The sequence below is a fragment of the Haematobia irritans genome, chromosome 1 (genome assembly GCF_050003625.1).
Source record: "Haematobia irritans isolate KBUSLIRL chromosome 1, ASM5000362v1, whole genome shotgun sequence".
NCBI classification, from domain to species: Eukaryota; Metazoa; Arthropoda; class Insecta; order Diptera; family Muscidae; genus Haematobia; species Haematobia irritans.
The window spans coordinates 280831773-280856941 of record NC_134397.1 but is presented as its reverse complement, the minus strand read 5'-3'; the positions used below and the strand labels follow the sequence as shown (position 1 = coordinate 280856941).

Genomic DNA, 25169 nt, shown 5'->3' with positions numbered 1-25169 from the left:
TGAGACCCATCGTTTAGTATACCGATCGTCTTAGAATTAAATTCTGAGTCGATTTAGCAGGGAGTAGAATTAGCATTATAGCTATGCGTGTCAAATTTGGTTGAAATCGGTTCAGATTTAGATATAGCTCCCATATATAGCTTTCGCCCGATTAACACTCAAATGACCACAGAGGCCAATTTTTTGCTCCGATTTAGTTGAAATTTTGCACAGGGAGTAGAATTAGCATTGTAGCTATGCGTGCCAAATTTGGTTGACATCGGTTCAGATTTAGATATAGCTCCCATATATATGTTTTTCTGATTTCGACCAACATTTTCCTTGTAAAATCGCCACTGCTTAGTCGAAAAGTTGTAAAAATGACTCTAATTTTCCTAAACTTCTAATATATATATATCGAGCGATAAATCATAAATAAACTTTTGTGAAGATTCTTTAAATTGCTTCAGATTTAAATGTTTCCCATTTTTTTTACTAACATTGTGTTCCACCCTAGTGCATTAGCCGACTTAAATTTTGAGCCTTGAGATTTTGTAGAAGTCTATCAAATTCTGTTCAGATCGAGTGATATTTAAATGCATGTATTTGGGACAAACCTTTATATATAGCCCCCAACACATTTGACGGATGTGATATCGAAAATTTAGATCTACAAAGTGGTGCAGGGTATAATATAGTCGGCCCCGCCCGACTTAGACTTTCCTTACTTGTTTTTTTTTGTTGTTGTTGTTTTTTTCTTTTTTAATTCTTAGACTTTTATACCTAGACATATATAATGTACATATGTTTGATCCAACTTATAATATTAAATAATCTTTACATTATAAAACCATAAAATAAGTCTTTTTTATTAATTACTGTAATTTCACTAATTTTGGAAATTTGTAGATAAAATTGTATATAATTAGATATATTAACATCTAATTATATCAAATTAGATATAGTTAGATGTGGGCCAAATTTGAGATCTTGTCAGATCTAATTCCTTTAGAATTAGATCTGATCACATATTACCATTTTTCGGATCTGTCCAGATCTGCCTACATATACTACCATATCTAATCAGATATGGCAGGAGATCTAATAATATCTGGCTAGATCCACCAATTTTTACACGGGTCGGCGTATATGTCAAAATGCAAAATTGTTTTATCTGAGGGTCCTCTATTCTCAATGTACGACTGTTTAGTTTGGTTAGTGGTCCTGCGGAGTTACTTGGTTTTTTTTTCACAAATGAACTTGTTTTATGGTCGGAGCTGGTTGGTGTTGAATTGGACAACACTAACTTTTAACAGTTACGTGTCACACAAGCAACTCTTTTGCAGGGCAATCATAATAAGCCACCAAGATATTGCATCTTAAAAACCTATAATGTGCTTTAGTAAAAAACTTAAAAAGTCCACAAATTAGAATTTCAAAAAAATATTGAATTTTGACCATTTTTTGGAAAAAGGCACGTACATTCTTTCTGTCGTAACATTTTTTTATAGACTTCTCCCAATCCTTTTTTACTTGTTTCTTATAGACCACTAAATAAGGATACGTTTTAAGCTTTTATCGGTCATTTTGGTCAAGTAGTATATGAGTTCTTCGGCAATTTTTCAAAAAGAAAAAATGTTGTTTTCAAAAATTCTCATTCGGCAAAGCACCGATTGTCCTATGTGTCCACAAACTAACTGTAAAAGGTTTCAACATCCTACCAGTAAACAGCAGAGAAATATGCAAATTACCACAAAAATAACGTGTGTTCAATATATGTCCCCATTTTAGGGATTTTGGGGATTTGTGATACCAACTTTGGGAATGGTATGTTCAGCAATATTTCTTAAAACAATTTTCCCTGCAACAATCAATAAAAACCATAATGATACCACAATTAGTTCAAAAGTTATTAAGGTTTCAATTCATATTTTTAATTCCCAAAAAATTTGAATTTTTGAAAAAAATTGTTCCGTGGCCAAAAACTTTAAAGTTTGGAATTTTTTGTTCTTTCCAATTGCATAGAAATAAAGCTCTCTCAAATACCTTTCCAACGATGTATTATATTTATACCCGTACTTAGCCATATGCGCCAAAAACTTGCATTAAACGTCACTAACTCGGGTAAAATAATGCATTTCTGCAAATGTACGTTTAGATGGGGCTATACCTAAATCTGAACCGATTTAAATCAAACTTGGCACACTTGACGATACTATCAAATATACTTCTTGTGCAAAATTTGATGCAAATCAGAGAAAAAATCTAGCTTCTAGGGTCATATATGTGCATATCGGGCGTAAGATATATACGGGGGCTATATCTTAATCTGAACCGATTTCAGCCAAACTCGGCATGCGTAGCTAGAATGTTAATTATGCTACCTGTGCAAAATTTCGGAGTGAAGCTGTGGTCTCGGGCTGAACATTTTTTTTCGGGTGGCCATGTAAGTGTATATTGGACAATAGATATATATGGGAGTATCTAAATCTGAACCGATTTCCACCACTTGACTATACTACTAATTAGACTCCTCGTGCAAAATTTCAGGCAAATCTAAGCAAAACTTTGTCTTCTTGGGCCATATAAAATACTGGCCAAATCCGGTATTGCTGCAGAAGCCAAAGTTTTGCTTTTGAATTGTTTTTTTGTTTATTTGGAATTCATATTTGCTACAATTCACATACTTTAACTAATAGCCTCAGCGCCCATAGTGGCATATTTGAGGTAAGTACACGGATGAAAAAGACTGTTTTTCATATGTTTGGCTATAAACATTATATGTTTGGAACACAAATTTTTAAACACAATATTTTTGAGTGCAAGCATATAATGTTCATAAACTAGCATAACATGTTTGGGACATATATGTTAATATGTTAGAACATATTATATTTGGGACATAAAATGTTTTTAAATATAATATACCTGGATTTTTTTTTTTATTTTATTCTTAAACATTAAAAATAGATTGTTTAAGTTATAATACTACAACTAGTCTATTTACAAAGGGACTAACTAGTAGTTTTTTAATATTGATATGAAAATTTACAGAGTTAAAGTATCATATTGTGCCTTGTTGATTGAATCGAAATTTCAAATCAAGTGGTTTATATCTCTGAAGTCTTCGGTTAGATATATGTTGTAATATATGTGGTATCTCTTCATTTTTGTGACTTAACAGTCTCATTTCATGCGCTTCTGCTTGATGATAGATTTCTTCTCTCACTGTTTTTATATTCAGATCCCTATGCAGATCGTTGTTCCTTATATACCACGGAGCGTCCACTATTTCTCTCAACACTCTGTTTTGAAATTTTTGAATCATATCTATGTCTTGATTTTTAGCACAACCCCATAGTTGTAGATCGTAAGTCCACATAGGCTTCAATACTTGTTTGTACACCATTAGTTTATTTGCAATTGACAAATTAGATGTTCTCCCAATTAACCATTTTAACTCACGGTATTTTATTTCCAATGCCTTTTTCTTACTCTTTATGTGCTCGTTCCATTTCAGCTTTTCATCAAGTGTCATACCAAGATATTTCGCTGAATCAGCTCTAGGTACTTCTTGATCTTTAATATATATAGGTTTAGGTTGTATCTTTTTCTGTGTAAAGTTAACATGCACAGATTTTGAACTGTTTAATTTTAGACCCCATTTGTCCATCCATTTATCAATATCGTTTAGAGCAGTTTGTAGTTTGGTTGTAGATTCTTCAATATTTCGCGTTTTTGCCATTATCACTGTATCGTCAGCAAAAGTGCCTATTATGCAATCTTCCTGAGGCTGAAGGTCATATGTATATAGGAGATAGAGCATAGGACCCAATATGCTACCTTGCGGTACACCGGATTGAATATGGTAAAGGTTGGAGTACTCTAAACCTTGCTTGACACGATAAAATCGGTCTTTTAGATACGATTCCAGCAAAAGGCAGAAGTTGCTGGGTAAAATGTTTTTCAACTTGTGTATTAATGACGAGTGTACTACTCCATCAAATGCTTGTGATATGTCCAAAAAGACTGCTGAACATACCTCCCTTTTCTCAAAAGTTTCTTCAATGGCATGAGTTATTCTGTGGATTTGCTCTATTGTAGAGTGTCCTTTTCGGAAGCCGAATTGATGATTAGGAATGATTTTTTCACGCTCCAAATATGAGTTGAGTCGTTTACATAAAATTTTTTCAAATAGTTTTCCAATTAATGGCAGTAAAGATATAGGTCTGTAAGAACTAGCTTGACTAGAATTCTTCCCAGGCTTTGGAATCATTACAACTTCTGCAACCTTCCAGAGAGTTGGAACGTATTGAATGCGAATGCAAGAATTGAATATTTTGGTCAGTTTTGCTAACGCTTTAATTGGTAATTGCTTAAGGATCTCTCCATTAATTAGGTCAAAACCAGGCGTTTTTTTGCAGCTTAAATTTTTTATTTCTTGAAGAACTTCTTTCATCGTAACTTTTTCTATAATTTCTTCCTCAATGTTTCCGGTAATGTCAGTCATTGGGTTAGAGATTTTGGAGAAATTTGTTTTTAAATGTTCGGCAAAGACGTTGGCTTTATCGTAGTCAGTTTTTGCCCATGTATTTTGTTGTGTTCTTAGTGGTTGATTTAATTTCTTTGGCCGTTTTAATTTTTTCGTTGCTTTCCACAAAGAATAGTCAGTTTTACTGTCATGCCCAAGCTCTGATATGAATTTATTGAATTTGTTATTATTATACTTTTTAATTACTTTACGTAACTTTTGTGCTAACTGATTCATTTTCTTTTTTTCGTGCGGTGATCTATTTGTTTGCCATTTTTTTCTTTGTTTTCTCTTTTCTTTAATGAGATTTGTTATATACGATGGGTAGGTGTGGCCTAGTGACGGTTTTTTTAAAATAGGAGTGCTGTTCCATCCAGCATTCTGAATTAGGTTTGTTAATTCTAAGACTTCCTTTTCAAGATCGTCAGAAGTTTCTATTTGAGAAAAACAATTTATTCCATTTTGGACTAAAGTCCTAAAATATTCCCAGTCAGTTTTGTGACTCTTTAGTCTTGGCTTTTCTTCATACACATTGAGCTGGATGCAAACATATATTAATTTAGAAATAGCCTATAAACATATATGTGTTTAGTAGCTTGGAGCGCTATTTAACAGGGAGCGATATTGAATTAAGTTGGTGGTTGTTGCTTGTTATTACAAAATTAACATTTTATTTTTCCTTGGGCAATTTATAAGCTACTTCTTTGATCCTTACAAACTGTGTGGTCCGCTGTTCCAATCCCCGTCCGGCAAAAGGTAAAATTAAAATAAAAAAAAATCATACAATTGAATAATTTCTTCTACAATGTTTGTATTACAGAAAAAGGTGCTAAGAACTAAAAAATCTCGTGGAAGTGAGAAAGATGTATACAATTGGGCAGAAACAAAATTTTGAGCATTCAGGTCGAAAACCTATGTTGTTAGCACTTATATTACCTGTTTATTTTCATAATTCATTATGATTGTAAATATATAAATAAATAAATAAAATTTTGAGCACAATATTGTTTGGGAGAATTTTTTTAAGCATATAATATTTTTGGGTGCAAAATGCTTCCAAACATATTATATATTCACATAATAACAAATTGTTTTTTGGAAGACAACATTATTGAATTTGGATGCAAAAATACAAAATGTTTGGAAATTGACTACCCAAACATATATTGTTTAGACCAATATGCTTTCAAACATATTATATATTGGAAGAGATCAAACATATAAATGTTTGGGCAATAGCCAAAAATGTATATGCTTGAAGCAAAATATGTTTGGGAGTATATGTTACAGAAGCGATTTTTTGTGAGCGTGTAGGCAATCTTACATATCTGGTGGAATTTAAAATTTATATAATTATAATTTTTATCCAATATAAAAATTATTAACTACGGTGGTATATTTCATACTAAATTACTTTCTTTCATATCAAAAATGTTTCTATAGATTCAAAAATATACTTCTTAGAAGCTGATTTAAATAATGCAATATTAGGAATATTTTTAATAGTATTGGCTAAATCATTATATAAAACACTTGCCGCAAAATCTATTCTTTGCTTGGTTCTCTCCAATCTACAACGGGGCACTCTCAGATTTTGTCTATTTCTGGTATTCAAGATACTTTGATTCTGAGAGAATGATATAACATGATGACCAATTCGATTAAATGACTTATACACATATATTAACAACTGGTATTCATGCAAACCCAAATCAGGGAATATTGTTTTCGCAATGTCCTTATACAGTGCAAGTGTTAAATATGTCTATTTTGCATACGTTGAAGTGATTTTAAAGAACTACTATTTCTATTACAAGCATATACAATAGCCAAGTGGTTTAAGAGCGTTTGGATCAAGGATTGGTATATCATCAAGTTTGTCCTTAAAGAGAGTTGATGTCTTAATTTGAATAAGATTCCAATTGCTGGCGCAATTCTTCGCTTAATATCACTAATGTGTATATCCCAAGCTAATGAACTCTGTAGCGTAATCCGTAAATATCTGACACAGTGACTTTCGTTCATCAAATGCCCATCAACATTTAGGCAAAACTTTTTATTAAGTGCTTGAGAATGCGGTCTGAATCGAATCACCTTTGTTTTACCTGGGTTAAGTAACAATCTATGTAATCAAGCAAATACAAATATTAGGGCGGAATCCCGCTCCATTAGAGCCCTCAGAACAGAGTCATTCTTATATGGGTAGAACAAGCACACATCATCAGCAAACATATACAATTTTCCTGTAAGTCCAAGATTCTTAAGATCATTTAAATAGATCGAAAACAATAATGGTCCCAATTCACTACCCTGTGGAACTCCATACATGACTTCTCCTATGAAGCTCTTAGCATCATTACGTTTCACATATTGTGTCCTATTGGAAAAATTACTTTCGAATATCAACAGCTCATTGCCTCTAACACCGTAAAATTCTAACTTATTGATCATAACACCAGGGTCTACTAAGTCGAAAGCCTTAGTAAAATCAAAGAATATTCCAGCTACACCTTCAAATCCGTCATCAAGCCCCTTACAAATATACTGCATCTGCATCTGGATACTCAGACGAACTTATCATTTTATTAACAATTCCTACCAAAATTGGAGCTACGAGTATTTCCTCAGCACATTGTTTCACAAACTTTGGAGAAATGTTATCATAACCCCTACCTTTATTAACTTCCATGGACAATATAACATGTGTAATTTCATCTAATGTAACATCATCAAGTCTAAATATATTCATAGCCGCAGAAAGTGTTCTAAGTGAATTAATATCATCATCAGGAAAAACTAATATCTGTCTCTTTAAATCCGAAACAGCAGTAAGAATATACCTGTTAAACGACTAAGCCACAGTTTCATCACTCATTACATTCCCGTCAGAATCATTGAGACTAATCCCATTTGTACCTGACCTACCAATAACATTATTAATGAAAGTCCAACACTTCTTTGGATAATTTCCAAAACGACTTAAATTATCTCTGTAATCTGTAGACTCTGGATACTTCAACGTACTAGTTCCACTTCAATACTAGTTCCACTTCCGGGCCTTGTAACCAATTTTCTTCTAGAATTCGTAGAATTTTATAGGGAATGCAGTTAACATAAGAAGAAAAATTACGAATGCACTCAAAAACGGAACTTCTAAGTTCAAAATACTGACCCCATTTTGTTAACATTTTGCAAAAAATAAATTGTGGGGCTTATATCTTGCGAACGGTGAAAGATAATTGCACACGCACGCAAACTTTTTTATCGAAATCGTTTCAAAATTGCGGAGTTAACAGCTAAAACAAAATTGTATACCCCCGAGGTGACCAACTTTCAACGCATACAAACTTAGAGGAAAACACTTCAGCTTTCACACACAGAAAAAATTATGTTGATATCTTTATCCGTTCAAAAGTTACAGAATTATTAAAAAGAAAAACGATTTGGAACCACTGTGCAGCGTCGAATCACAGCCTCAACGATAGAATTCACATGAATATATTTGGTTGAAATTGCAGCTGCATACTTTTCGCTTTATTATGAAATAAACATCCGAACATTTATCTCACAACATTATAATTTTCTTCGAATACGAAAATACCAGCTCTTATTGGAAAGTACTTTACAAAAATACCAGCTCTTATTGGAAAATACTTTGAAAAACAGCACACAGCGTTTGCTATTAACAACAGACATTTTTCTATGTAGTGTAGCGTATTTTTGAGTTACATCTTTCAATAATTATTTAACGTCTAATATTAGTCATACATTCAACTCATATAATGTTATCTTCCCTTTTGTTGCAGTGCCCTTAATCGGAAATAGTTAGTGGCAAAATTTCATCAGAAATAGAAAAGGTCATTATAAAGTCCTCCAAACTGAAGCGTAGCCATCGTCATTGTCATCTTGCATTTAGCAAAGAAGAGAAGAAATTGCAACCAGACCAATTACAAGAAGCATAGCCTGGTGAATATCTGACAATAATACGCTCCAAAGGCCAACAGAATGGATGAGGAACACGACGACGAAAGAATATGAAAATAAATGGGGCTTTAAAGCCCCGCCACGGAGCCTCCACCCAAGGAAGCTCCCCTGGTGCTGGTCAATTGCGAAAGTATGGTGATAAGCGATATCACAAGCATATATGTGCACATGACCCCCTCAATGCTTGTTTGCTACAAGGCCGGATCCAGCATCAACGAAACCAGCGTCCCAGTACATGTGGCGTGAACAACAACCAATGCACTACTGCCACTATCAATACTAGCAATCCCAAAAATATTTGGTGTGAACACATGAAATCTACAAGGGAACATCAACAGCAGCATACGCGAGTAAATTTAGGAACACATACGTACCGAGCGCTCGATCAGCAACAGCATCGCCGGAGCAAATACCTTGGCATATGGAATTCAAGTAGCAATGAAGCGCGAGTCCAACTAGAATATTCTTCCGGTACAAAAGCCAACCAGAACAAGATAAAATCAGTGGGGAAACCAGCTCGTCAAACAAGTGACACTGATAGGAGCAGTCACTGTGATAGGTTCACTACAACAACTGCTATTGCAGCTGCGGCGGCCGCTATAGAACGTCCCGAAGGAATGGGAAGCCACAACTACGACGACGTTAAAATAAAAAAGCAACTACCTTACATCACAACACGTCAACAAAAAACGGTTAAAAATAATCTACCAAAAGGAAGTCCATCTACCCCATTGGTAGAATTAACACGAGAACGCAAACTACGACCGAGCGCCAACGAGGACAGCATAAACTCTGCAGACATCTTACGTATAAGACCATATTGCTGGAAGAAAGAGGCCAACAAGTTGTCGCCGCTGGTTTCAAAAATGTATGAAAGGCGTGCAGTACCATATTCGTCAGGCTTAATTTCCAGATTATTAATACAATTCAACTATTTTCTGTTCTGGTTGACGTCCTCAATGTTTTCAACCGGAAGTTCAATTGTGGGTGGCAAGGACGGAAGTGGTGTGGAGGTTTCTGGTGGCGTAGACAAGGAGAACAGTTCTAATTGTGGTGGTGGCCGTTTAATGCGTGTCGTTGTAAATAGTCGTAGCAACTTAGCGAATATAATGCGTGCCTCACAATCGTTCGTTGCTTCCTTGGAACGCATTTGTTTTAAAAATGCGCCCACACCACAATCCACCACCTTTCGCAATAACACTAGCAACATTAGTTCGATGGCCCTATATCTTTTGGTTTATAGTGCAGCGTCAACAATATTATTACCGCAGCCAGTGTTAGCAGATGAAGGTGATTTTTTTTCACCCAATGGAATTGTAATTGGTGAAACGACCACAGAGTTTGGTAAGTTCTTATATTAACATAACATCTAGGGTTGGCAACGAAAAAAAAATATATACATATGTATATAAAATGTAACTAAACAATTTGCATTTTTTTGACCCACTGACACGATTGTGCTTATATATATTTACTGCCTGTTCGTGGATTTTCGCTCGCCTCGAGACGAACGATTCGTCAAAAATCACATATTGATATCTCGAAATCCTGAGTCTGTGAAATCTCAATTGTTTCGGAGTTCGATAGTAAATCATAAATAATGAGTTCATTACAAAATTCAGGATTTTCTAGAAAATATATCTAAAGTTATTTTAGTTTCAATTAAGACAAACGATTCGTCTCGAGTCGATTTTGTGTTTCATGAACAGGCAGTTAGTATGCCGAAATCGAATGGTTTTTTCTTTAAAACAAAACCCAAAGTTGTGCCATCATTTTGTCATTGCTACAACCACACAAGTCACACGCAGAAAAGGAATATGATTACCCCAAACATGTTTGAAGAGCAAAATGTTATTTTTGTCGCAAAAATTTTGTTTTCTCGGCAAACATATAGATGGTTGCCGAAATCAGATACATAATTTTCGAGAATAGAACATGGTTGCGACAAACATATTGCATCTTCCCCATCCAAAAATAACATTTTGCTCTTGAAATATATTTGAGGTGACCATATTCCTTCTCTGGGTGCACAGAAAACAATTCAAAGATGCTACACACTCAAAAAAAATCGCCTCTTTAACATATGTTCCAAACATATTTTGCAGGAAGCACATATATTATTGGATACTGCCGAAACATTAACATATTTGTTTTATGTGAACATATTATATGTTTGGAAGCATTTTGCCAAAGACGATTGTGCTCATTCCCTAACATACTCGTAATTCTCACTTCCACGAAATATTTTAGTTCTTGGCACCTTTTTCTGTAATACAAATAATGTTGAAGAAATTATTCACTTTTATAAATTATTTAAATTTTACCTTTCGCCTGCACGGAGAATCGAACCGAGGACCATACAGTTTGTAAGCCAACACACTATCTACTGGGCTATGTAGCTGTTATAGTCACCAGCAGATAAATATCGTTATAAGTTACATTTATATAGCATAGTTTGCAGCGCCCACGAGCCCATGCAAACATAATATTATTTAACAGAAACATACATTTGTTTGCCACGTGGAGCAGTGGTTAGCATGTCTGCCTTGCAGGCAAAGGGTCGTGGGTTCAATCCCTGCTCCGACCGAACACCATTGTTTTTTTTTAATTTACGCATTTATATTTATACTATATTAAATTTTTATAATGAAACTTCGAAATGTGGGTTATTAATGATTTATAGTCAGTAACAGTGCTTGATATAAACGAAATTGACTGATTTTTGGATAACATATTGTCTAAACACGACTGTTTAGACTTATTATTGAATTTTAATATTATGTTATGAATTTTTGTATTTGAAATCTATTGAATTTAACTGAAATTAGTTTGAAAATCACTTGAATTTTAGTATAAACCTTGTTATAAATAAGCATAAAAAGAAACGTCAAATCATAATCAAACTTCAAATTGTTCTAAAATAAAAATATTAGGTTTCCTATCTCGTAGGAAACAATCAATCTGCCACTTTTCCGGCAGCTGCATACCCAAACACTTGGTGAGAATTAACATCGTTAATAAAACCATCCACTTGAATTCTAACCCACGTGTGTTACTCCTTTTTTCTTCTGGGTTTGACTTATTGTGCTGGGTTATGATATCTCCTTGCTTGAGACATCATTTCCAACCATCATAACAAAGCGGTTTCGTTTATCATCTGTATCCACCAGTTCGTTCTGCTGACGTTACACTTGTGGGACATAGTCGTCTCTGTGATACCTACATACAGTCCACAACAACAAAGAGAGTCTTTGGAGTCTTGTCCAGTCGTCCCTCTTGGTGCTCCCCAATCCTCTCCTCATCCCAATTTTATTCATGGTCCTCTCGTCAAGAGAAAATAAATCAGCAACAGAGAAGATCACTCCACACAACGAAATGAGGTAACTCCTACTTGGAATGTAATATCACTCTTCAGTGTCATTTCGGGTACGGTAAGCGAAAGAGCTTTGATTAAAAAGGTCGGAATAAGTGCATTTATTTTGATTGTAGTGCGTACAAATTTAAAGAAATCTTTGCCAGAATTTTTATGTTTAGTTATGAAAATTACATATAAATTTATTAAAATTAAAATTTGCTGTCCGTCCGTGTGGTGAATATAGAAATAGTTGTGTGAAAAGCTTCGAAAACTTTTCTAGGAAAACATAGATAAAAATGTGTGTAAAAATGTGTTGAATGGAGAATTAAAAAAAAAAAAGAAAAGTGTCTTCAAAATTGAAAAAGGCAATGCGTCAAATTCATAAAAATAATTGTCTGTCCGAAAATAGTGTCAAAAACTTATATTTTTCTTAAAAAGCTTTGCCAATGATTCCACAAAAAGTGGTATGAAAATAGAGGCAAAATTCTAAAAATAAATATATAATTTCGCTAAAACGCAAAAACAAATATGAAAAATGTGCATGGATAAGTTAAATTTTAATACATTTTTGTAACACGTGGTACAAATTTCAGTTGCGTAATTTGCTTAAAGTTCATAAAAAAATATATATATGATATATATTTTTTTTTAAACCGTTATTGAGGAAAACGAAACCAAAAGAGTTCGCAAAAATAGCGGTTCAAAGCAAAATCAAAAAATTGCATACGCCCTGAAATGTGGTTACATATATCCATTTTGATTACATCATTCTCTTAACGTCATTTTCATATATTCCATCTCAATTCTTTTCTTCTTATGTCTACCCATGTCTTCATATTATTTTTGCATGCTTCTTTTTTGTCAAATTTTCGATAAATGCTATCGATAAGTTTTATCAATTTGATGCATTGTCATCTGCAAATCGAAAGTTGAAGAGACACCTAGAAGTGCCAATTTCATCAGCATCAGAAAATAATATGCGATGATTTATAAAATAATTTTATTTCAGCATGAGAAAATCATACTATGAAATTGAAAATCATACGTTAACCTCTTAATGAAAATTATACAATACATACACAAACATAAAATATTAATATCCACAATGTATACACCATTCCAAAATTAAAATTGACATCCAACAGATTAACAACAAAATTACAACAAATAATTTTTAAATAACGCCAAAATTTTGGTCCGTTTCAAAATAAACAAATCTCTAACAAAATAAATATAAATAAATTGCAACAAGCTACACAGATTTTACAAGGTAAAGATTTTTATTATTTCATGTAAATTTTACCTAAATATTCATATAAATTCAATTTCTCAACAACAATAATTTCGCTTTATTATTGTGCTACGAACATACTATACCTGTGAGAAAGTGTGACATATTTATATTCATCAAACATATAAACGCTCTTCTTCTTCTTTATTTTCTACTTCTTTGGTCGCAAACACTCTCACACATACATATTTTTCAAAAGAAGAAGAAGAAACTTAGGTTCCACATCACTCAGGCTGTGTTTCATAATACGCAGTTTACACCCAAATAAAAAAGCCAGTTCAACAAGGATTTTTGAAAGGCTACCACACATATACAATTTGTGAAGAAGTACGGCAAAAATGAATATAATATGCTAAAAATGTGAAAATTACTTTTGGAATCGGAAAAATTGGAATTTATAATATCGCAAGGTTTTATAGTCACCCATAAACTATTTCGCCATACTATACAACGTCAGATTATTTTAATTTTTTTCGAAATTTGAACGCAATTTTGGAATTTACTCAAAGCATCATACACAAAGGCATTTATTGGATTTGTTTGAAAGTAATCCAGAAACTATTTCCTGCGAAAAAAACTTTAATATTTTGAATTTGTATGAAAAATAATTGTTTAATTTGGAATTTGATCGATCATAAACAAAGTTTCTATATTCATGTACGATTTTTTTTTCTGCACAATTCATTAGTTTATGTGAAAATTATGAACTTATCAAACTATGAAAAGTGTATATAGTAACCCAACAATTTCGGTAATATGACTGTTCTTCATTTTAAGGAGGAAAAATTAAATATACAAATATTTGGTTGAAATCTACCAGAAACCTATACAAATTTGTTGGGAGTTTTTGCTTTGAAAGTGGATTTCCATACATTATTTATTTATGTTTTTTATCTATAATATATTTTATACGCGATGATTATATGCATACAATTTTTCTCGGTACGAATAAGGTTATAGTCACCCTAAAAACTATATCGCTTAACATATCCTTTGATAAAAGTTTCTCGAACGCAAAAATATAATTTGTGTGCAAAAATTATATTTGGTTTGTAACTTTTCCCCAGTACAAATAAGGTTCATAGTCACCCTAAAAACTATATCGCTTGAAATATCGTTTGTTAAAGTTTTCTCGATCGCGAAGATTTTTACTATTTATTTATTGCAACTGATCCGATCCAGATCGTACAGATCTGTCATATTTGGATAGTACAATCGCTATATTTTGGGAATTGGTTCAGATCGTGAGATTTTGAACAAGTATTTGATTTGTTGAAACTATCATAAGTTGGAAAAATTGTTTTTTTTCGAAAATCTGATGAATATTTCTGCTTGTTCTTGTTGAACTAAAACATTTTGTTATTATTTTGCTTTATTTGGGAAATTGAGATTCCTATGTCTGATTGTTCTTGTAGAACTGAAACAATTTTGATATTTTGAAAGTAACGCGATTGTATACCTGTGTCTGAACGTGACACAATTTTCTATATCTGTATCTGAAATATTTATTATTTGAAATGCCGAACGAGGGTACCGAGGACATGACCCTATGTGGGGAAACTAAGGGAATGACCAGGGAAGAAATGAAATTTTATTTCGACTACGACCATTTCCTTATGCTTTGCTCCTATATTGATAAGTTGGATGTAGTCCAACAGACGGAATCGCTGGGTCAGGCTAAAATGGAAGATTTAGAGGCCAGGTGGGCAAGTTTAAATTCTTCCTACGAGTCACTTATGCTATCTTCTGATTCGGCCATTACTAAGGAAGTCAGGGAGAAAGCTAGAGTTAATTTCGGTGTATGCAATGAGGCCTTTTTTAATTCAAGAGCCTGTCTTTTAGATATATTGAAGTTAACGTCTTCCCCAAATCCTCGTGAAATGGCTTCCCGAATAGGGATCTCGCCAAATGATTTACCTCCTCCACGTCCTAGTTTGGACTCTCAAAATAATGATTCACCTAGTGTTTACATAAAAGTTCCCCCTTGTGACACTGAGGTTTTTAAAGGTGGGTACGAGGAATGGCCGTCTTTCCGTGATATGTTCACGGCGGTTTATGTAAACCACCCAAAACTTACGCCTGCACAAAAGCTATATCACCTGAGGAATAAAACCCAGGGATCTGCTGGTGCAATAGTCAAAAGATACTCGCTCTGTGATGAGAATTTTGACTTGGCGTGGAAGGCTCTGAAAACACGCTATGAAAATAAGCGTGTACTAGTCGATAACCAGCTTAAAATATTGTTCAACATCCCAGTGGCAGCGGAAGAAACGAGTGATTCGGTTCAGAAAATTCAGTCAACGGTGAATGACTGTTTAGCCACGCTTAGAACACTTAATGTGAAAGTTGAACATTGGGATCCTATTTTGATCTATTTGATCTCAACCAAGCTTCCGGATAAAACGTTATCCTTGTGGGAACAATCCCTGAAATCCCACAACGAACTGCCAATGTGGTCCCAACTGGATGAGTTTCTTATAGATAGGTTTGAAATTGTTGAACGTTTATCCAGCATTCGTTCAACAAAAGATGGTTATATTCACCCTAAATCTAATGTAAGTCGAACTCAAGTATACCATTCTCAGGAAAAGTTGAACTCTACATGTCCTTTATGTGGTGAAAACCATTCTCTGCGCATATGTCCCAAATTTCGAAACTTCGGGGAACAGGAAAGAGTAGATTTTGTTTTCAAAAATAAATTATGCAATAACTGCCTATCTCCCTTTCACAAGAAACAGAAATGTAAGAGTAAGAATAAATGCTTTGTGTGTCAGAAATCACACCACACATTGCTTCATTTGAAGGACAAATCTCTCATCAAAACTGAAGGCAATAACAGCGAAAGAACAGCTAAGGCCTCTGAAACTCATCGAACCTCCGACAATAGAATCGAGGGCTTAAATGACGGTCCATCTTCCTCAGGTTTGGCACGAAACTCCCAGGTACAAGCAAATTTTTGCTCAGGCAACGAAACCATTTTGCTTCGAACTGCTCTTGTTCAAATTGACCTTAAGGGAGAATTGTATACTCTTAGAGCACTGATAGATCCTGGTTCTCAAAGGACTTTTCTTTCCGAAAGGGCCAGGAATCTTCTCCAAATTCCTTATCGGAAAGCCCTTTTCGATATATACGGAATTGGAGAACAAAAACTATCTGCCAGTAAGGAATGTGAATTGGTACTATATTCATCAAGATACAATCTGAAAATACCCATCACAGCAATAGTTCTTCCAAAAGTAACACAAAAGTTACCGTCGATTTCGTTTACCATTCCGAATCCAAATGAACTCAACGAACTTGATTTGGCAGATCCTTCATTTAATAAATCTTCACAAATTGACTTAATTTTGGGCAATGACTCTGAGAAGTATCTTAATATTGATGACATAAAAAAGAACATTTGTGGAGAAGCATCTGCTTATAACACGATTTTTGGTTGGGTACTAAGTGGCCCCATGAAGATAGAACCAATTCGTGCATTCACAACCAGTGTATTGCCTTCTGAGGATTCCTCTTTGAACGAAATTCTTCAAACTTTTTGGGAGTTAGAAAATATTCCCGTTTCACATCCAATATCCGATGAGGATCAATTCTGCGAAGAATTTTACAAGAAAACGACAGTACGAGGAGTCGATGGTCGATATATCGTACGGTTACCCTTTAGAAAAGAGTTTTCAGATTCCATTCATTTAGGATCATCAAGATTCATTGCCCTGGGACAGTTGTCCAGAATGGAACATAATCTGTCAAAAAATCCTGAACTTCAGGTTCAATACAACTCAGTCTTAGAGGAATATTTATCAATGGGACACATGGAAGAAACGTCTTCAAATGAAGTTTTCTCCGAGGGGAAATTTTATTCTTTTTATCTCCCTCACCACGCTGTAGTGCGACCCGAGCATAAAAGCACAAAAGTACGAATTGTTTTTAATGCTTCTCGAAAATCCAAATCTGGATTTTCTCTCAACGACGTTCTTTTAACTGGCCCCACTCTTCAAACTGATCTCATATCAACTATATTGAATTGGAGAAAGTACAAATATGTCTTCAGTGGTGACATTCAGAAAATGTACCGGCAAATTTTAGTACACCCAAATGATCGGCAATATCAAAGAATTTTATATCAGAAATCTTCTGATAGCGCTATAAAAGATTACCAATTGCGTACAGTGACCTTTGGTATAAATTGCGCTCCCTTTTTGGCGATCCGTACTCTGCTGCAGCTAGCTTCGGACTGTGAGACACAGTTCCCAAAGGTATCTACCATATTAAGAAAGGAAACTTATGTGGACGATATTCTCTCTGGAGGTTTTTCTTTAGAGGAGACAATAGATCTCCAAACCCAATTGATTTCTACACTTAAATCCGCGGGTTTCCCTCTAAAGAAAATAACTTCCAATAATTCTCAGTTATTGAATCATTTGCCTCCCGAAGACATGTACGATCTAGACTTTTTAAGACTAGATGAGGCCAGTTCCACAAAAACTCTTGGAATAAAGTGGAACGCTTTGACCGATAGTTTCTCATATTCTCTGAATCCCATTGAACCAACGATGAACATGACAAAACGAAAGGTTCTCTCAGCGGTGGCTCAATTGTTCGATCCAGCTGGTTGGATAACGCCAATTATTATACGAGCCAAAATGCTAATGCAACAGCTATGGCTTGAGGGGTTAGATTGGGATTCACCAATAAGCAAAGAATCACATTTAACGTGGGAATGTCTTATAAAAGATTTTTCTCAAATCGATGACATCAAAATCCCTCGGTGGTTTCGATATATGCCATCTGATCGAATACAAATTCATGGCTTTGCAGATGCATCTAAGGCAGCATATTGCGCATGCGTTTATGTGGTGGTTGGCTCAGATTGTAATTCATGCTCGAACTTATTGGTTGCTAAAAGTAAAGTAGCGCCACTCAAGACTATATGCTTACCACGTCTGGAGCTCAATGGAGCCGAGTTACTTGCGAAACTAGTAAATTATGTTTTGTCTATTTTCAATTTTGAAATTACTCATACGTATCTATGGACAGACTCCTCAATTGTACTGGGTTGGTTATCGAAGCCTCCATGGTCGTGGGAAACTTTTGTTGCCAACCGTACCTCAAAGATACATACTCTTGTTCCTAATGCCCAGTGGCGACACGTTCCAACAAATGAAAACCCTGCAGATCTTGGCACACGAGGGTGCAAACCTCATGATTTGAAAAATTCTAAGCTATGGTGGAATGGCCCATCATGGATTACTGCTCCCCCATCTTCTTGGCCGGAAATGGTCCCAATAACTCATCCAAAGGCAAAAATACTCGTACAAAATCTTCATGTAACGTCTGAAAATGCATATATATTGGACAGATTTTCTTCTTATGGCAAGGCTTTAAGGGTGAATTGTTATATTTTTCGTTTTCATCGTCGCACACATGCAAATGCCGTATTGGAAAATGCTTTCCCCAGTATAAATATCTCTCAAAATGAGATAACATTTGTCAAAAATAGATTAATTCATTTATCTCAGCTTCACGCATTCAAAGACGAATACCATGCTCTTTTACAAGGTAATCCAATTTCACAAAAAAGCCCTTTATCTACACTAAATCCATTCATTGATGGCAACCAGATTCTTCGAGTGAATGGTCGATTATCTCAATCGAACATTCCTTATAACGAACGACATCCAGTAATACTTCGAGGCAATTCAAGATTTTGCCGACTTTATCTCTCTCATCTCCATACTTTTCTTGCACATGCAGACTGCACGCTAATGTGCAGAATGGTCCAAACCGAGTTTTATATCTCGAGGCTAAAGCCTCGAATCAAGAATATAATCCATAAATGTAAAACGTGTGTTGTTTTTAAACACAAGTTGTGCTCTCAAATGATGGCACCATTACCCCTCGATAGAACTACGATTTCACCCCCTTTCCATGTTACTGGAATAGACTTCGCCGGTCCCTTCGAGCTCAAGAGCTCATATTTACGAAGAGCCCCTTCAATAAAAGCTTATGTTTCGGTATTTGTTTGCTTTGCCACAAAGGCTGTTCATTTGGAGCCATGCTCGGACCTTTCCTCGGCAGCTTTTGAAGCGGCATTCGCTCGTTTCGTTGGGAGGCGAGGACTACCCCGCAGGGTAGTATCGGACAATGGGCGGAATTTTGTTGGGGCTAGCAGACAGTTGCTTAGGGAATTTTCTAAGTTTATAAAAATGGCTTGCACAGATATATCGAATAAATATTCTACTCATGGGTTCGAATGGTGCTTCATCCCCCCACATGCTCCCCACATGGGTGGCCTATGGGAGTCAGCCGTTAAAAGCTTTAAATACCATTTTAAACGAATTGCTGGCTCTCACAGGTTCACTTTTGAACAATTCGCCACTATTTTGGCACGGATTGAAGGAGTTTTGAACTCTCGGCCTATATCAGCGTTGTCAGAAGACCCCTCGGACCTGACTGCACTTACACCAGGTCACTTCCTTAGAGGGTCCCCTATGTTAGCTTTTCCTGAACCCATATCTCCAAACATTTCTCTTACCAACCGTTGGATGAAACTAAAAGCTCTTCACCACCAATTTACCGTACGCTGGAAGGAGGATTACTTAAAATCGCTTCAGAAACGGTATAAATGGAAAACTCCACAAACCGATGTCAAGGTGGGTGATTTAGTCGTAGTGGTAGATGATTTGCTGCCACCAAGTGAATGGCGACTAGGCAGGATTGAAAATACTCAACCCGGCCAAGATGGGAAGATTAGAGTTGTTCAAGTTCGTACCGCAGCTGGTCTAATGAAACGCCCAATAGTTAAATTGTGCTTATTACCGTACTTGAGTTCCCCTGAATCCGAATAATAGTTTACTAAGTAACAACGAAACCATACGATTCTCCACTAAAGTGGAGGATCATTTACACTTTAACCGCACTCCATATTTTGTTTTTACAGAGCACAAAGTATTTCTGAAAGGCCCAACTCGGATGTGTATCGCTGCTTGTTGTGTAGGCGATATCATGGAATTCGTGTATGTCCAAAATTCATAAAGATGCAACCAATGGAAAGATGTAGAACAGTGCGGCAGTTCAAATACTGTGTAAATTGCCTAGCAAAAAGCCACACAGTTGGAAATTGCATATCCGAAAATAAATGCCGTAAATGTAAGAACTACCATCACACTATGCTACATCCAAGTGAGCCAACTATCTACTCCCAATCTAACAACCGTCAAAAGCAACGAAAGCCACAGAACAAACGGCCACAGCAACCAAGTCAAACTCAACATACTAAAACCCGTCCAAACAAAAGGATCAACAAACGCAAGCAACAACAATCTAAACGGAAAGCTTCTTCTCAACCTTCCATCAATCAGCATATCATATCAGATGCCATTCGGTCATTAGCAACAGTGCTTTGTGCGACCCACCAATCAAGTCATTCTTAAGCCCGGCGCCATGTCTAAACACGACTGTTTAGACTTATTATTGAATTTTAATATTATGTTATGAATTTTTGTATTTGAAATCTATTGAATTTAACTGAAATTAGTTTGAAAATCACTTGAATTTTAGTATAAACCTTGTTATAAATAAGCATAAAAAGAAACGTCAAATCATAATCAAACTTCAAATTGTTCTAAAATAAAAATATTAGGTTTCCTATCTCGTAGGAAACAATCAATCTGCCACTTTTCCGGCAGCTGCATACCCAAACACTTGGTGAGAATTAACATCGTTAATAAAACCATCCACTTGAATTCTAACCCACGTGTGTTACTCCTTTTTTCTTCTGGGTTTGACTTATTGTGCTGGGTTATGATATCTCCTTGCTTGAGACATCATTTCCAACCATCATAACAAAGCGGTTTCGTTTATCATCTGTATCCACCAGTTCGTTCTGCTGACGTTACACTTGTGGGACATAGTCGTCTCTGTGATACCTACATACAGTCCACAACAACAAAGAGAGTCTTTGGAGTCTTGTCCAGTCGTCCCTCTTGGTGCTCCCCAATCCTCTCCTCATCCCAATTTTATTCACATATTATTTTTTTATTGCAAAATAACAATTTTGTAACAAAAACCTGTTTTTGATACAAAACTTTAAAATTTGGAAGGAATTCCAAAACTCTAACAAAAGAAGAATGTGGAGTCGAGTATAAACATACATATATAATTTTATAATATAAACATAAATTTATTTAGGCGTGAACAGTTTTTTTACTAGCATTTAACACCATCGCTCTAAAATACCTTTTATTTTTCTTTAATAATTCATTTTAAAGAAAATAAACTTTTTAAATTGTTTTAGCTGCAAAACTCGAACTTAATGCTCGCATTTATATTTGAAGGTGTCCGTCAACTCCTCGTGGACTACTTATTAATAAAGAGGAACTAAACTTTGTTTTTATACATTTTACTGTGTAATTTTTCACTATTTCCTCCTTATTTCATTTTGCTGTTCCAACTGTAAAAAGAGTATAGTGCCCTTTCGTTATTTTTATGAAGACCCCTGATTCCTCTTAACGAACCAAGAAAAAAATTGTGCCCATAATGCCAAAGTGACAAACAAAACACATGTCCACACACATATAAAATGCTGCTCTCACGGCAAAAACACATGCTGTTTTTTTTAATGTCTATTCTCTTGGTTCCGAATGTCTATTCTCTTTATTCAAATTAAATAATATTTAGACTTAAGCATATCAAATTTTTGGCGTTATCATAAACCAGTTTTCCGAAACAACATACACCCTCACAAAAAATCGCTTCTGTAACATATACTCCCAAACATATTTTGCTTCAAGCATATACATTTTTGGGTATTGCCCAAACATTTATATGTTTGATCTCTTCCAATATATAATATGTTTGAAAGCATATTGGTCTAAACAATATATGTTTGGGTAGTCTAAGTTCCAAACATTTTGTGTTTTTGCATCCAAATTCAATAATGTTGTCTTCCAAAAAACAATATGTTATTATGTGAACATATAATATGTTTGGAAGCATTTTGCACCCAAAAATATTATATACTTAAAAAAAATTCTTCCAAACAATATTGTGCTCAAAATTTTATTTATTTATTTATATATTTACAATCATAATGAATTATGAAAATAAACAGGTAATATAGGTGCTAACAACATAGGTTTTCGACCTGAATGCTCAAAATTTTGTTTCTGCCTAATTGTATATTCCCTCACATCTTTCTCACTTCCACGAGATTTTTTAGTTCTTAGCACCTTTTTCTGTAATACAAACATTGTAGAAGAAATTATTCAATTTTATGATTTTTTTATTTTAATTTTACCTTTTGCCGGACGGGGATTCGAACAGTTTGTAAGGATCAAAGAAGTAGCTGATCAATTGCCCAAGGGAAAATAAAATGTTAATTTTGTAATAACAAGCAACAACCACCAACTTAATTCAATATCGCTCCCTGTTAAATAGCGCTCCAAGCTACTATACACATATATGTTTATAGGCTATTTCTAAATTAATATATGTTTGCATCCAAGCATATTATATTTACAAACATTTTATGTCCCAAACATAATATGTTCTAACATATAAACATATATGTCCCAAACATGTTATGCTAGTTTATGAACATTATATGCTTGCACTCAAAAATATTGTGTTTAAAAATTTGTGTTCCAAACATATAATGTTTATAGCCAAACATATTAAAAACAGTCTTTTTCATCCGTGTACAAGCGGTTTCATAGAAATTGTTCTCTTTTGATTCTTTCGCTGTGTTATGTTGATATCTTTTGTCAACTCTCCCGGTTTCCATCTCTATTTCTTTCTCTATACTCTCTCTGTCGCTTTGAATAAAATATCACAACATATGTATGTTTAGTCGAAAATTGTAAATTTATACATGTTTGCATTCACACATATGATTTTGTGAAACATTCATGTCCCAAACATAATATATTCTAACATATTAACATAGATGTCCCAAACATTTAGTGTTAGTTTAGGAACATTACATGTTTGCACTTAAATATATTGTGTTTTAAAATTGTGCTCGAAACACATTTTGTTTATATCGGAACATATGAAAAACATATTTTTCTAGCAGTGTACATAAGTATTTCGGGTTTCATCAAGAAAAATTTTTACATTTCTATAAAGACGTTTCGAACAAGAAATGCACAGATTTTATTGCTAATACCACGCATGCCAAGAAACGGTTCGACACTCTTTTCATTTTTTCTCTTTTGAAATGTTCAGTATTTTATTTGTCCTCATTATTAAACTTACGGCCATATTCATGCAGCTTCGTTAAGCTTTAACTGCCAGTTAATAGAAAGTAAATTGCAGATATCTTCTCTCCGGTTAAATTTAACTGAAAAAATTTCAGCAGTTAAGTTCCTAACTGACATATGGAATATATAGCCAAGATGGCAGAGAAGTCCATAGTATGGTTTAAAATTTCGTTAGCTAACGTAGCACTAACGAAGCTTCATAAAAATGGGATATAATCTGGTAAATTGAGAGTTTCGTCCATTTCTACCCACTTTGTATATTTCTGTTAAATTAACAAACAATTCCTAAATTGGAAGCTACTCTCCAATTTGTTTTTCTTAGTATAAATGAAAAATATGTATATACACGGATGAAAAAGACTGTTTTTCATATGTTTGGCTATAAACATTATATGTTTGGAACACACATTTTTAAACACAATATTTTTGAGTGCAAGCATATAATGTTCATAAACTAGCATAACATGTTTGGGACATATATGTTAATATGTTAGAACATATTATGTTTGGGACATAAAATGTTTGTAAATATAATATGCTTGGATGCAAACATATATTAATTTAGAAATAGCCTATAAACATATATGTGTTTAGTAGCTTGGAGCGCTATTTAACAGGGAGCGATATTGAATTAAGTTGGTGGTTGTTGCTTGTTATTACAAAATTAACATTTTATTTTTCCTTGGGCAATTGATCGGCTACTTCTTTGATCCTTACAAACTGTGTGGTCCGCTGTTCGAATCCCCGTCCGGCAAAAGGTAAAATTAAAATAAATAAAAAAATCATACAATTGCATAATTTCTTCTACAATGTTTGTATTACAGAAAAAGGTGCTAAGAACTAAAAAATCTCGTGGAAGTGAAGAAGATGTGGAGGAATATACAATTGGGCAGAAACAAAATTTTGAGCATTCAAGTCGATAACATATGTTGTTAGCACCTATATTACCTGTTTATTTTCATAATTCATTATGATTGTAAATATATAAATAAATAAATAAAATTTTGAGCACAATATTGTTTGGGAGAATTTTTTTAAGCATATAATATTTTTGGGTGCAAAATGCTTCCAAACATATCATATGTTCACATAATAACATATTGTTTTTTGGAAGACAACATTATTGAATTTGGATGCAAAAATACAAAATGTTTGGAAATTGACTACCCAAACATATATTGTTTAGACCAATATGCTTTCAAACATATTATAGCCATAGCCAATAGCCAAAAATGTATATGCTTGAAGCAAAATATGTTTGGGAGTATATGTTACAGAAGCGATTTTTTGTGAGCGTGTATTTATAAAAAAATATATTCATATTTATATCGAAAACAACAAAATAAAAAATATGTATAACATAAAAAACAATTTTTCAAGAAATATTTAATAAAAGTTAAGCAATCCGACATTTACAATAAAGTGAGGTTAGTTCATAACAATAATAATAAAAAAGGCAAACACAAAACAAATAAATGATCTGTCAATATCAAATATTTACTGCCAACACATATGTAACATATATAAATATTACCTATTTACAGATTATGCCAGTCGAGGCCAAAAGAAATTCGGTGATAAATGTGATAACACCCTGGAATGCGGTTTTCCTGGATCTATCTGTGATACCAAAAAGAAGTCGTGCCAATGCACAGAAGACTTGCCGGTAACGAATCATATTGACAAATGCGGCAAAGGTACGTTATGGATACAGTAGGGTATCAATCATTTCCCATTACATAAAATATTTTAAAAATTCTTGTTTCA

At 34.3% G+C, this 25169-nt stretch overlaps 1 protein-coding gene across 6 annotated transcripts in view; it reads left to right on the top strand.

Moving 5' to 3' along the window:
- Positions 1 to 25169, top strand: part of jus (EB domain-containing julius seizure protein) — a 140904-nt gene that overhangs the window by 79275 nt on the left and 36460 nt on the right. For all 6 annotated transcript variants that reach the window (XR_012720012.1, XR_012720008.1, XR_012720010.1 and 3 more), the window contains exons 2-3: positions 8317 to 9838; positions 24947 to 25099. Coding sequence is in view for 3 of the 6 variants with exons in the window: in XM_075298166.1 (XP_075154281.1) it covers positions 8545 to 9838; positions 24947 to 25099 (1447 nt within the window). In the remaining 3 variants the exon portion in view is untranslated. The remainder of the gene's footprint in view (positions 1 to 8316; positions 9839 to 24946; positions 25100 to 25169) is intronic.